The sequence below is a fragment of the Hippichthys cyanospilos genome, chromosome 9 (assembly GCF_059441005.1).
Source record: "Hippichthys cyanospilos isolate Australia breed blue-spotted pipefish chromosome 9, RoL_Hcya_1.0, whole genome shotgun sequence".
In the NCBI taxonomy this organism is placed as follows: Eukaryota; Metazoa; Chordata; class Actinopteri; order Syngnathiformes; family Syngnathidae; genus Hippichthys; species Hippichthys cyanospilos.
The window spans coordinates 22,336,930-22,351,144 of record NC_142377.1 but is presented as its reverse complement, the minus strand read 5'-3'; the positions used below and the strand labels follow the sequence as shown (position 1 = coordinate 22,351,144).

Genomic DNA, 14,215 nt, shown 5'->3' with positions numbered 1-14,215 from the left:
CCCGCGTGACGGCGTCAATATTTTATTCATTTGCTTGTTTGCTGCCTTTACATTTTTTTGAAGCGTATTATATATATATATATATTTTTTGCCGTGATGTTATTTTTCTTCACGGTGTTTTGCCTGTTTTGTTGCGTGTAGCGTTTTTGTTTTGCATTAAGTTGCATTCATGTGTTTTGTTTTTTTTAATTTGTATCATTCTTGTTTTTACTGTTTTGCGAGTTGCATGGCATGCACGCTTTGTCCTTTTTTCCCCTTTTTTTACTTTTCAGTTTGCGATTCTTCTCAATTAGTTTTTTTTACGTGGTTTCATAAAAACGGCTGAAAGCTTGTGTGTTTTTATAAAAGCTGCTTTATTAATCAGTGTACACAAATCGATTGTTTTATCCCTTTAGTTCACGATTGCGCTGGAGTAGAAAACCGAACTGATTTTTTCGCACCTTTATTCTTACATTTTGTGTCATTTGAAATTTCGCTTCCACGCTTTGTTCATGTTTTAGCTGTTGTTTTTTTTTTCCTTGTTTGCATAATTCCTGTTTTGTTCACGGTCTGCCTGATGCGGCGCGTTTGCCCCAGTCGGCCACCGTACTTTAGGCATGCTCATGCAATTTACCAAATCACTTGGGAGAGCTTAACAGTGACCTCTAGTGGTATTAGGAGTCATGTACAATTGTTCTTTTGTGCTGAGCTCGAGTGCAGACTGGACTTTGCTAATATAAATAATTCGGAACAGAACTGCCACATTTGTGTTTGTTAAAAAAGCAATAAGGGCAAAGAAACAACAATTGTTGAAAAAAAAAACATTTTAATAACACAATTATGTCTGTTACATAAGAGTAAAAAGCAAAATGAACCCCCCTTTGCGCCCATATCAAACCCACCCTCTTACTGACCACCCGGGCAGTTTTGTGCAGCGATTCAGTCTGGGAATTACAGAGCAAGACAGTGCAGACCATCACGTAACCTTTAGCGGCTGCAAATATAGGACGCCGTGTCCCACATAAGACCAAAGTGAATATGAACAGTCCGTCATTGAGAATAGAAAAGACAAAAGCAAACGTCCGAATGAGAGGAAGCAGACTTTTGTTCATACTCGAGCATGACTTTCCTTGACGCATTTTAATGCTTGAAATTCAGGTTTTTCTCATAGTGTTCTCAGTGAAAAATGCCATGGCGAGTCCAAGACGGCACCGGGATTCTTCAGCTGACCGAAGAAGAAGAAGAAAAAAAAAACAGGCTGGAGACCATACGAAGCTCAAAGCAGGGAGGAAACTAATTCAAAAAAAAAAAAAAAAGTCTCTCTTGACAACGCCAGACAAAACAATCGATCCCAGATGCAAAACGAATTGATTGTGTAAATTGCCAAGGAGGGAGAGTGGAAAAAGAAAAAGCGAGACGGTATCGAGGTGCTTGGCAACTTTTCTAGAAGAGCAGCGCTCCCATGCTTCCCACTTCGCTCTGCTCTTTCACAAAGATCTCAAAGTACTGGTAGATGATGGTGACGGCCAGGAGGATCCCCGTGCCGGAACCGATGGCTCCCAGGAAGTCGGCCATGACCGATAAGCCTCCTATACAGAGGCCGCCGAAGGCCGCGGCCGTGGGGATGTACCTGCAAAGGCAAATTATGAATACACCGCCGCGTCATATTGAAGATCGCTCCCCGAAAAGAAATCATTAACATCATTTCAAACAAAGTTGAAGTGATTGAAACCTTAGAGGTTAGCGGTTTGAGTCACGTGACTCGAGCAGGGCGAGAACTGTATTTTTTAAGCCGATCGCAGACTGAAAATTCTTGAAGAAAATACAATATATTCAAATTATTTAAAAAAAAATTGCGCGGCTGCTACTTTTTGTTTTAAAAACTGGCTTACACAGAAGCAGAAAAAATGTCACAAGATGGCGCCAAAGCCGCGGCACTACTGTGAAACACCTAAAGGCAATATTCAAGTCTTTTTATTTTTTTTTTCTCCCCGCCATTGCCATTTGCAGTAGCGCTCAGCAGAGGCAGCGACACGGCCGTCCTCCGCTGAGAAACGAGCGGGCTCGCAGCGCATTAACGTTTACCTGTTGAGTTCGTGCACCATGGAAGTCTCTCTGTGTCCCCTCATGACCATCTGCTGCTCTTTCAGCTGCTTAGCCACCTGAGATACCAAAAAAACCCCAAGCTGAGCCAAGGCGGAGGCGGGGCGAAAAGCCGAGCCCGGCGCGGAGAACGCACGTCTTTGGCGGAGGATCCCGAGACTTCGATCCACGTCTTGGAGAAGAAGGCGCAGGAGCCCAGCATGAAGACGATGTAGATGACGGCGTGGACCGGGTCATCCAGAACGGAGCCAAAGGACTCCGGGGGGGACAGGTAGTAGCAGAGGCCGCCCACCGGGTAGGCTCGAGCCGGTCCGCCCGTGGAGGTGTCCTACGCCCACCGGACAAGAAATCCAATTGAGCCGTCCCGCCGGGAGCGAGCGCAGAAGCTTGGCCGTTTTGCCTTTCTTCTCCACTTACAGACCACGTTCCCAGGAGGTTGACCAGGAAGTTGCCGCTGAAGCGCGTGGACAACATCTGGGAGATGACGTAGAGATTGGAGACCAAGGCCGACTGCAGGATGATGGGGATGTTGGAGGTGTAGAAGAGCTTGATGGGGTACGTGTTGTATTGACCGCGGTAGCGCGCCGACTTGATGGGCAGGTCCACCCTGAAGCCCTGAGGAGAACCGGCCACACGTTAAGCCCTTGACGCATTCGGGCAAAACGCAACAATGGCGGCGCTACGCCACGCCACGCCACGCCCCCCTACCTGGAAGTATATCACCACTGCAAAGACAAAAACGGTGGCGATGAGGTTCATGAGGTTGGGCAGGTTTTGCCTGTAGAAGGCTTCTCGCAGGGCGCGCACCTTGTCCGTGCGAGTGGCCAGCAGGTGGAAGAGGGCGATGATGGCGCCCTCGAACTCCGTGCCTGTGGAAAAACCGCAGCGGCGTTTGCGCTATGGCGCAGAGGTCCCCCGGTAACCGGTCCGTGGATCGAGCCCTTCCGGACCTCACCCGAAATAGTCCGAAAGCTATTTTATCTGGAAAACGCTTTTATTTTGAAAATCGGCGGGATTCTCCGGGATTTCTTTCGGTTAAGCGCCAAGATTTCGCTGGCAAACAAGTCAAACGAGCGGGAAACAGATGCCTCCGGGGAAGGAAAAAGTTCAAGTCGAGAGAAAGGCGACGAGCCCACGAGTCGGAAGAAAAACGAACCTTTCAAAAGAAAATACCGCGAGTCGTACTTGAAAGAACAACTTCTCGCAGCGAGGACTTGGAGCACAAAAAGGAGCCGCAAAACGACAGGGAAAAGATTCCGATTCGGCCTCAAAAGGATGTCGGGGGGCCGAGAGAGAAACGAGCTCGGGGCCCCCGCGAGTTTGGCGCTAACGGCGAGTTGGTATTCGCCGCTATCGCGCATACGGGTGGTGGCGGCGTGCGCTAAGAGATGGCCAAACCTCTTCCGGTGTTGACGGTGGTGGGGCTGAAGGCCTTCCACACGATGGTCTCGCAAATGTTGGTGGCGATGAAGAGCGAGATACCGGAACCTAGACCGTAGCCTTTCTGGAGCAGCTCATCTAGGAGCAGAACTATCAGGCCCGCCACGAAGAGCTGAAAAAACAAAACAAAACAAACGCAATCCAACTTCAAAGGGGAATTTGACATATCGAATCACGGGCGTCAACTCCAGGCAAAACGTAATGTTGAAAGAGTCGTATTGAAGCAAAAGGAATGAGTGGAAAAAAATGACTACAAAAAATCTGGGGGAAAAAAAATGGAAAGCCTTATGAAGGCAGCACAAGTGTGCATCTATATTAACCTAATATGAAAATAAGCGAGCGGCTCGAGCCAACGAGGAGAACGAATTGTCACCTGGATGATGATGAGTAAGCAGATTCCAGCACCCATCTCCGAAGGGTCGCCGTACATGCCAGTCATGACGTACACGATGGCCTGCCCGATGGTGATGATCATTCCGAACACTGCCGCGAGGCACATGATTATATGCAGTATAGCAACCTTACAGTAAATGCTTGCGTCAAAACTTTCTGCTAAAACCGTAATCCCCCAAATGTAAGACGTGCTTTCGTTTTGGGGTCAAACTCGGCTATCTTCTATGTTCTTTGGCCACAATGTCAACCCTAAAGCAAAAAACAATAAATCTCATCTTCCTAAATTCATATCTACTTGTGTTCATATCAATAAGTTGTTGAAGTTAAGTGTGTTTCAGATTGCCCATATTATTAGCGGTCAGTAAATGCAGCGCCGGCCAGCGTAACCTGCTCCGAGCAGTTGTTTTCCTTTTCCTGGCGACGCGGCTCGACTTCATTTTGACGTAAATACTCAAAGTTGCGCACCATCCGTGTTACACCAAGTTTATAATTGTGCGGGTATGCCAAAAGACTGCAATGAATAAACGGGGCCTTTTCGTATTCTCTCACCGGCGCATTAAATCAGCCGGAGACATTGTAACCTTTACACGATTCTTACTTAAAAAAATCATACTTTGAAGTTACCGTTTATAGGACGCAGCCATGCTTTCAGCCTTCATGTTAGTGGGGAAAAAAAAAGTGTCTAATATTTAGGGAATTACAATAATATCTCGCGAAGGCGACGTACATTTCTGGGCGCCGTTGAAGAGCGCGCGGTCCTTGGGAGTGTCTCCCACTTCAATGATCTTGGCGCCGGCCAGAAGCTGCATGATGAGGCCCGACGTGACGATGGGCGAGATGCCCAGCTCCATCAGAGTACCTGAACATACAAAAAGAGTCAGCCTCAACACCGACAGCCTTTGACCCCGCTGACAGCCTTTGACCCTGCACACGCGATCGCGGGGCTGCGACACAAGCGATAACGAGCAAAGGTGTCGCGTCGGTTCTCAACACGTGACAAAGTCCTGCAAGGTTCTTGCGAAACACATGCTATACCTGTCTGGTTTCCAGCCACACCGCAAAAAGTCCATTTGAAGAAAGTAAAAAAGGCTTATAATAGGAAATATTATCTCTTTTTTTATCAAAAAAGGAAAAATATCTTGTATAGCAAATGATAAAAGAATACTTATTTCAAGGTATTAAATTAACATGTTCTTATGAAGATTTCTTTGCTCAAAACAGTCATATTTTTGTCATAATAAGAAAAAAATGTAATTTTGAATTATCTTCAGCTCAACACCATTTTTCTTCATTAAGGAATTGAACATTAAACATTAAAAATAAAAACATATTTTAACTTTGACCTCACATTGAGAACTTTTTGCATAAATTTGCATCTTTCTCAAATCAAGAATTATTGTTTTAACTCAAATTGTTCTCAAAAACATTAAGAAAATTGAAAATAATTCTTTTTTTCAGATTGTTTTGCTTAAAACGAGATGTTTTTTTTTTTTAAAAGAACGTTATTCTTATATTTGGTCTTGCACTTTTTGCAGTGTAATGTAATAAACACATAAACGTGATAACTAAATACCTACAATTACACATAGGGATCATTTAGAGTGCTTAAATTGAATGCGACACTAATTGGACGAAACTCACTCAAGTGCTGGGAAAGCAGGAAAACCGTAGCGGAAATTCAAACCCCTTATTTAGTGCAAGCACCTCTGTTGGAAGCCAGAATGACTCTCATCCAATAGAAGGGATCTGCCGAATCTGATGACATGATTCCAAAGAGAGGAATCTGATTTAGAGAAAGAAAAAAAAAAACATTTAAGTGTCATTAACAATATACAGGCAGAAAAACTGAATTCAGAGAAAACAAAAAGGTAAATAAACTCACCTGGCAGCACACCAGGAAGATGAAGAGAGTGATGGCTGTCCATAGTACTTTTTCTCTAAACTGAATCTGTGAAGTGCGTTAAGAATATGTGAATAAATCATTGTGATCATCATGCATTAACACAGAACATATATGCAACATTTCGACTACTGCCTTACCTTTCTTTCTGGCTTCTGAATTTCTGGTAATACCGCACAGAACGGTTTGATAACCTCTAAAAATTTAACTGCAAAAAAACAAACACAATCAAAACAAGTTCGAAACAATTCCAAAACACAATTTTCAACGATTATCTATGCAACACGACCGTCCGTGCATGCTACGTCATCACTAAACCAGCGGCTGCCACACAACCCAAATGATTGTCTTGTCAAATAGCAGATTATGTGGGAAAAACGATGTTAGTGTAAGAATATGTATTTAAAAAAATATCAACAAAATAACACCCATCGATTGCTGTCTTCGCCTGAATAACTTACGTGTAAAGATCATGTCGATGCACAACGACATAAAGACTTTGCCAATCACAGAATTTTCTCTTCGAATCTATTTTAGATTGCCTCTCGATAAATTAGCTCCCAAAGCAAAAAAAAAGGCAAGAAGAAAAATCTCATACTGAGTCCAATTTTACAGATACGACTCGTTAGCGTGAGGCTACCTAGCATCAAATCACAAATAGCATCCAATTACAAACATGCGTATAAAATCAGAGCGCAGCAAACTGACAACGGACAGTACCGCGTGGAATATCAAAATGTCCGCTTCTGGGCGCAACGTTTCATTTTGAACACTTCGGGCGTAGATGTGACGAAAAACTTGAAAATAAGCTCCGGCGTAAGCTAGCTAAACTTGTCGGCTAACGGAGGCTGTGTTAGCTAATTAGCATGCCGAAGATCCTCTTTACGTTTTCGCACCGCTCGAGGGAAGAACCGCGGCGAAGCGTACACCTCGAGCGAGCATCGATATTGAGAAGAAATGTCCGAAATTCACACTTACTTCCCATGTTGTTCTTGGGCCGGCTCCCGCTGAGTTAGTGCTACCAGTTGTCGTGTTCCTCGGAGTCAGTGTGGCTCCATCCAGCAGCTCCGTGAGAAAAGAGCGAGCGTTAGAGACACGTCACCACACCGGCCGTTAAACACACGTCACTTCTCCGGCCGGGACACGCACACTCATGACTCCGTGAAACCCAGCCCGAATAACGCGAAACGGAGAAATAATATTAAAGGACACGCATATACTTTCAATGTTCAAGCGCAAGATTTGGAACACTTGGTGGATTTGAATTTTGGGTTTGTGACGTGGATGTCGCCACGTCTTTAGGGGGCGCGCTACTCGAGACAAGGCCGGAGACACGTCAGTGGGTGGTACGCGAAGAAGACCGGCCGCATTGCCACGCGAGTGATAGCGAAATAAGATGACGTTTCATATGGTTCACTGTTTTCTATTACTCCATGTATTTATTTGATGTGAGTGGTAAATAAATGAGCAATAAACCCCCCAATTTTGCACTTTTTTCTTGTATATTTTTTTTGTAATATTCACTCGGTTACTGCGGTGATTACAAAATAGTGATCATTGCTTTGTTCACCTTTAGATTCTTTAGTGAAAAACTACACTTTAAATTCGAGATTTTTTTTTTTTTTTGCCTGATTCGACACACCGCGATGTATAAAGAAAAATGAACAGCGTGTAGAGGAAAAGATGGTGATTTATTGTAATCACCACTGACTAAGTTACATTTTGTGTGTTTTACTTACAACTTTTTTCGTTGGTAAAATAATGGCTCATAATGACCTTTTCAAAATCACCTTCACCTCTGTTAAAATTGCGCACATGTACAAAAGCTAAATAAACCCACGCCAGAAAGATGTAGTTTGATGACTGTCCACAGCATTTTTCCTTTCTTTTCTTGTTAAATATGCGCATTATGTAATTGCATGTATTATTTGTGGGAAAAAAAGCGCTTATGAAGTATTACAAGAAGCCGAAATAGCTCAGTTGGGAGAGCGTTAGACTGAAGATCTAAAGGTCCCTGGTTCGATCCCGGGTTTCGGCACAGGGATGTACGTTTTAGTTTCGTTATTATGTCCAACTAGTTGGAATGATAACTTAAATTCTGTCCGTCTCCAACTCTGAAAAGTTTAGGAATCTCTTGTGCTGTTAAGTCATAGTGAAAATGATTTCCCTGGTACAGGTGGAAAAACAAAACAGTAAAAACATCACATAGCAAACAGTGACCAGCTTCCTGTTTGCACTTCAAACTTTTCTTGACTACAACAAAGTGGAGCTTAACTCGTTTTTGCTGGATTTCTCTTTACTGCATCGAAGTATTTTTCACCTTGATTGGTCAGCATGCACGCACAAACCCAATTGACGTTGTATGCACGTCTGTCCACTAGATGACAGCACGCTCCGTGTCTTCATCAATCCCCATTCATGTTTTGTTGCAGCAAAACGTTCATAGGTCATAGAGACACGCGCTGAAACATACAAAAAATATACAATATTCTGAATGTTAAAAATGATTGTTTTGGACGTAATCTCGGATCAATTGACACTGAAGAAAACAGCCTGGGCTATCTCTTGAAAATGTCCCTCGTGACGGTGACATAAGATGTCAAGAAAAAGCAAAACAATCTTAGTTTCCTTGGCAACAGATATGTTCAGACTGCAAAGGGTTGGCATAGCAACCACACACCTGAGTATGTGGCCACAGACTTTTAAATTTATATTAGAACCTCATACAAGGAAAATCAGTGCAAGGAATTGAACAAGAAACATTTGCCCTGATATTGACAGTCCAAACTGTGGCATGGGGGCCATTTGCGACCCGCTATGCATTTTTCATCGGCCTGTGACTAAATTACTCAATTCACATTTAACCCCTGGGTGAAATTTTGACTCAACTTGGGCTTTTTGATGTGTGATATCAGAGGAAAAGCGTACAAAAAAAATCACTAAGAGTCTACAATATTGCATGCATTGTCAAAACATGCCGACTTTCAACATGCCACGCTGATTCCCTTCTAAATGCTTGCAAACGAGAGGTCAGGAGGCACACCCTATTAATTTAGCCCATGTCGGGCTCGCTTACTGCCATTCATAATTGGAAATATTGTCCATTTTGGACTAATTGAAAACCCGATGGTTTATCAGCCATTTCAATGACGACTCGCGAACAGGATGCAATAGAAATGTCTTCAAAACACTGCGGTTTAAAAAGAATCCTCCATTGAGCCTCGAATGTGACCTACTCAGGACAACAGCTCCAGAAAATGGACTCCTCGCGTTGGTCCAGCACTCTCCGTCTGTCGTCAAAAAGTCTTTTCAAGCAAAACAATATTGTCCAGGGGGGCAGGGGAGGGATGGTCCAGGGCGTGCTGGCGTGGCCTCAGATAAAGAGACATTTGTTCATACGGTTGCGTAACGGGCACAGGCCAGGGCTCCGTGGACGCTGACACGAAGGTGAAGGCAAGCACATCACCGCTCTTTCAATACTTTGCTTATCTCCAGTCGACAGAGAGCCTCTGTCATTGTCAGCCTCGGGGCGTTCGCTTGCCTAAACATCACACATTGATCATTCAGCGTAATTTGCTAAATACCCCCATAAAACAACCATGCAAATAAACACTTGGATTCCAAATTGTGTTAACCCGGAGATGTCCAAAATATGGCCCGGGGGCCATTCGAGGGCCACAATCCACATTTTTAAGGCCCGTGGCATATGCTAAAAACAATATATAATATATAAAAAAAAGTAATAAGTAAACAGGGAGATACATTACAAGCATGAAAATGCATCTCATCACTTTAAACAAAAAAACCTCGATGTAGCAGTTTTTTTTTCTTCAACTAACTTCAAATAACTAGGCTATAAAGTGCTTAAAATTAGGTAAAAAAGCACCGAATTACTAAAGTTATTAATTAAGAACCGAAGTAATCAATTATTAAGGCTACTAGTAAATACTAGTATTATAACGACTAAAATTATTAAAGTAATTATTATTTCAGTAATAAAATAATTAATTGATGTCGTAAAATGTCTACCTTTAAGTACTAAAGTACCAAAAGTAATTAAAGTATAAAGTAATTGATTAGTTTGACATACTCAAGTAATTGATTATTTTCGCAGTTACCTGGTGCTTTAGGTAATAAATTAGTTTGTATTACTGATCTATATATTACTATATTACTGATTTACTCTCATATATTTTCTCTACTTCAAAGCAATTAGCATACAGTACATATTGTTGGCGTACGGTTTTGTTTTCTCTGTATGTTAAGATCATTTTAGAAATCGTACCGCCTTTATTTATATACAGCGCATGACATAATGCATCGTAAGTCACCAAATGAAATGCTTGCGGAAAGCACACACCCTGATGGCTGATCTTCATATATGAGGACGTGTAACTCAACACATGCGCAGCTCGCGCCGTGACGCATGTCTGACCCGAGGAGAGCCGCGGCGGCCATCTTAATATGCAGCGACTCGCCTAATTGGTGTTTACTTTCCCTCTCCTGTGGCTTATTTTTAGAGGTAACTCAATGCAAAATGTTGATGTGGTGACGCGGGCTGCAACTGTGCTCAAAAGTTAGGATCGGATTTGATCCCTGTTCGAATAATTGTATGGATCTAGGTGATCCCATTTTTGTTTTCACCAATAAGTCCATTGGTAGTACGGCTCAACGTTTCCTGTTACTGTTGTTTGTGAAGACGAGGGATTGACGCGTCTGGAGCGATCGTAAAAAAGAGACGGGCGCCGAGCAAAAGGCAAAAGCGGAACGGGGTCGCCCTTGATGTTTCCGGGGAAGAAGATAGCAGCGTGGACTCGTAAACTGCATTCTCCACTATCATAAACTGATTGTTTACATTGTTGCCGGAGCCCTCCCCCAACCCTTTTTGGGCAGCAATGGTTTTTGAACCTAGGGCCGACCCGAATGAATAAATGAAGATCTGTAACCAGACTGGAAGGAGATCTGAGAAGGTCAGGTTCCTGTCCGCTCCACTCGTGAGAACAAGAAGCTAGTTGTCTTCCTTCCTGTTTGTTGTTAAAAGTTCTAGGTTGCCAGAACCTAACAGCTCCTTTAATTTAAAAAAAAAGGGTATTAAGACAAACTATCAGGTTTGTTTTGAAAGCATGTCAATTTTACAGGGGCCGCCATGGTAAATCCCCAAGTAATCCAATTGAAGCCTGGCCGTGAAACAGAAGCAAGAGTAGCACCCGGACGCCCGTTTGAGTTTTTCGCCATTTGATCTACAGGCTAAGCCGGAGCCAAAGGGGCTAATCTCCGCCTCGGATCATTCATTAGAGTAATTAGGAGGTCAGCGTGAATGAGTTGGGCGGGGGGCAAGCGCGTGCGAGGGTACGGCGGGTGCCTGAGGCCGCGCTATGGCGTCACAGAAAGCCTCTTACGTAAGGCTCCGATTATGACACGGCTCCCTTTTTCACGTAAAGCAGGGTACGCACATAGATCGTTTCTCTTACCGTAATTTCCGCACTATAAGGCGCACCTTCAACGAACGGCCTATTTCATAACTGTTTTCATATAGAGAGCAGTGCAAATAAGGTGCATTATAAGGTGCATAGAATAGAAGCTACACTAGTGGCTAGGGTTGAATTTTGCATCCACTAAATGGCGCTGACTAAAGGCAATGTCAACAAAACAAGCAGATGTTTTGAAAGCCAGTGTAGCATTCCACGATGTGTCATTGAAGCATTCAGCGAGCTATTTTGTGGCGATTGCTCACCAGTGCTTCATGAAGCTTCATTTTCCTAGCTTAAAGCGCCAGCAGCGTTTTGCAACTGAGAGGATGGAAGCATCACAGAAAGTACTGAAAGAAGCTTAAACATGTTTTCTACTCTCCAGTGTTTGTCCAATTGCGATTTCAATCAGTGCGTTACGCTGAAGCGTGGCCGCTTGATCAAATTGGATTTGTAAAAGAGCCTTTCTCTCTGCTGAAGTAAACAATGACATAAAAAAAAACGATTTAAAATGTCTTAATGAATCAAATGATCTTAGTTCCACATCACAAGATCCCGAGCCTGATTTATTTCTTGCGTTCAATTGAATTAAGTTGTGTTATTCAAAACAAGCAACGTGAACCCTCTGGTTGTGTTTGTTTGCGAGGAACAGTTGCCATATGTCTCCCTCCAAACCCTTAAGGGAAGTAATGGTTTTGTAACAAGGTACAACCCATATGAATCAATGAGGAATGGATGAGATGTGCAGATAAACCGGAAGGAGATCTGAGAAGGTGCAGGTGCCTGTCTGCTCTCCTCGCGAGAAAAAGCTAGTTGTCTTCCTTCCAATTTGCTGTTTATTAAATGTTCTAAAGTTGCATGAACCTAACAGGAGGCGCGCTGTGCAATGATGTTATCACGCGTCCTGAAAAGTCATGCATTGCGGAAATGAAACCGCCCTGTCCTAATTAAAAGCAGTCTTGATACTAACTTCTGTGATCTCGCTGTGGGAAAAAAAGTCTCGTAAAAAAGGAAACTTTAGGCCCAAAACAACATCAACTCTGCAACTTTTTTTGTATCAATGACAAGTCAAGTAATACCCAATCAGGTAACAATCAACAGGAAAGTAAAAAGTGAAAACAAAACACTTTGGAAGATCGAGAAGAGGAACAAAACAGACAGGTTGAAGCTAAACAATCCAACAGTCAACCAAATTGGTAACAAAATAAAAATGCTTGTTGAGCTCTTGGGCCAGCAGCATGACACCCCAATTTTTTTTTGCCATTCGATGCAGGTTAGAAACGGGCGTTTGCGCCGTTGTGGGACTGTCTGAAGTTCAGGTGAACACAGTGTTAAAAAGATTTCGCGTTGGCTAGTTGTTTTTGTCTCGGGCCGGCTTTTTAGTCACGCAGCACGCCGTTTGATTGAAACCCCGCCTCCACACACACTCTTGTTCCCATAGCCACAGGCAGCGGCATCCACTGCGAGCTCGCACACCAAAATGTCGCGCTCGACAATGGAACAATTCTCCGTCGGCCACGCAGGGACGATCACATGTGGGACGACGGCGGGCGAGGCGGGACGCTCGTGTCCTTGCGTCTGCCCTTGCTTATGAAAGCGAGATGATGTGGGCGGATTTATGCAAGTGGAATTTAATCTTAAATTATGGAGCGTGTGATGGGATTAGACGGGAACATTTGCGAGGTGAGGGACGAGAAATTGGATTTACACGCACAAAAAATAAACAGACATTCACAAGTAAACAGGAATAGAAAGCAGAGTTTGTTCCCTCACAATTTCATCAACTATCTTTGAGCAAATATTCGGACGAAATTCGGAATCCATTCGATCAGCTATATGAGTACCTGATTTTCAAAGACTAGTTTTGTAAAACGTTGATCAGGCTAAAACACAAACTAAAACGCCAAATACACCCCATTTTTAAAGGATTATTTTTGGAATAAATTCGGACCACACTGGATTGCCGATAAGAGTGCCATATTTTCCGAACTATACGGGCACCAGATTATAAGGCGCACCTTCAATGAGGGGCCCAGAAATGTTTTCACATACAAGGCACACTGCGTTATAAGGCACATAGAATAGAAGCTACAGTAGTGGCTGGGGTTGCATTATGCAGCCACTAGATGGAGCTGCGCCAAAGGGAATGTCAACAAAACAATCAGATAAGTCAAACTTAATTAACTCATTCAGTCCCAAACATTTGTTTTTATGGTTAAGTCTCCAGATATTCAATCCTATGTACTTGGGTTGAGAACCATTGTACTAGAACATAGACCTTAACCTTCATAGAACAAATATAAAGAATACATGTTGAGGTGAAAGGAGGATGTGGTGTCCCAAAAATCTTTAGCTCTTTATTGCCTTCGCTCCTGTCTCCATGGTGATTTTTTTTTTTAACCCGCTGTTATGCAACTGCTCCACTTGCAAAAGCAGGAACGCGCACACACACAGAAGTGTGTGATGGCACTACGGTGGTTTTGCGCGTGTGGCGTAACATACATTTGCATGGCCGCGGACTTGGAGGCGGCGAGCATATGATGACAGAATGGGATCATTTTGATGGCTGAAAACAGCCCAGTGACCCCAGCCAAGCTCTTACATAACACATGACATGGCCAGCACCCCCATCCCAGCTTCCCGGCGGGGAGTCGAGTGGCGCTCCTCTCCTGCATCTCCCATCCTCTCGTCTTGTGCAAAGAAAGAGAAAATACACGTGCTTTGCTTGGACCGGTTTGCCATGTCGTGGTTACGGTGACATTGTGCTTCTGTGAGCGGGTCTTGAAATTACAGATAAAAGCCCTCAATGGATTGTCCTGACCTAGACTAGAGGAGATTCAAATGTCAGGTTGTTAAGCCGCGATATACTGCCAAAAACAACTTCAAAATAAAAGTTTGTTCATATTATCTGGTAAAATAAGGTTTATTTTGA

General features: G+C 43.4%; 1 protein-coding gene and 1 non-coding gene across 2 annotated transcripts; one reads left to right on the top strand and one right to left on the bottom strand.

Annotated features, from left to right (window-relative positions):
* Positions 1-785: 785 nt before the first annotated feature.
* On the bottom strand, positions 786-6,983 carry LOC148419507 (protein transport protein Sec61 subunit alpha-like 1). Its single transcript, XM_088424259.1, has 12 exons — positions 6,794-6,983; positions 5,956-6,023; positions 5,798-5,863; positions 5,620-5,698; positions 4,643-4,774; positions 3,896-4,005; positions 3,481-3,634; positions 2,791-2,951; positions 2,500-2,697; positions 2,219-2,410; positions 2,065-2,141; positions 786-1,609 (listed from the first exon to the last, which is right to left on the bottom strand). Exons 1-12 carry the CDS (start codon positions 6,798-6,800, stop codon positions 1,423-1,425), a joined length of 1,431 nt encoding a protein of 476 aa, XP_088280385.1. The 5' UTR covers positions 6,801-6,983; the 3' UTR covers positions 786-1,422.
* A 797-nt stretch (positions 6,984-7,780) lies between these two features.
* On the top strand, positions 7,781-7,853 carry trnaf-gaa (transfer RNA phenylalanine (anticodon GAA)). The gene has a single exon. It is a non-coding gene; the product is annotated as a tRNA-Phe (tRNA).
* The last annotated feature ends 6,362 nt before the right edge of the window (positions 7,854-14,215 follow it).

What these genes read in the sequence shown, in the direction of transcription:
- LOC148419507 (XM_088424259.1), bottom strand. An exon ending in TCTTCCTGGTGTGCTGCCAG is followed by an intron (nt 5,699 to 5,797) that starts GTGAGTTTATTT and finishes TCTCTAAATCAG; the next exon opens with ATTCCTCTCTTTGGAATCAT. An exon ending in CAGTGGTGATATACTTCCAG is followed by an intron (nt 2,698 to 2,790) that starts GTAGGGGGGCGT and finishes GGTTCTCCTCAG; the next exon opens with GGCTTCAGGGTGGACCTGCC.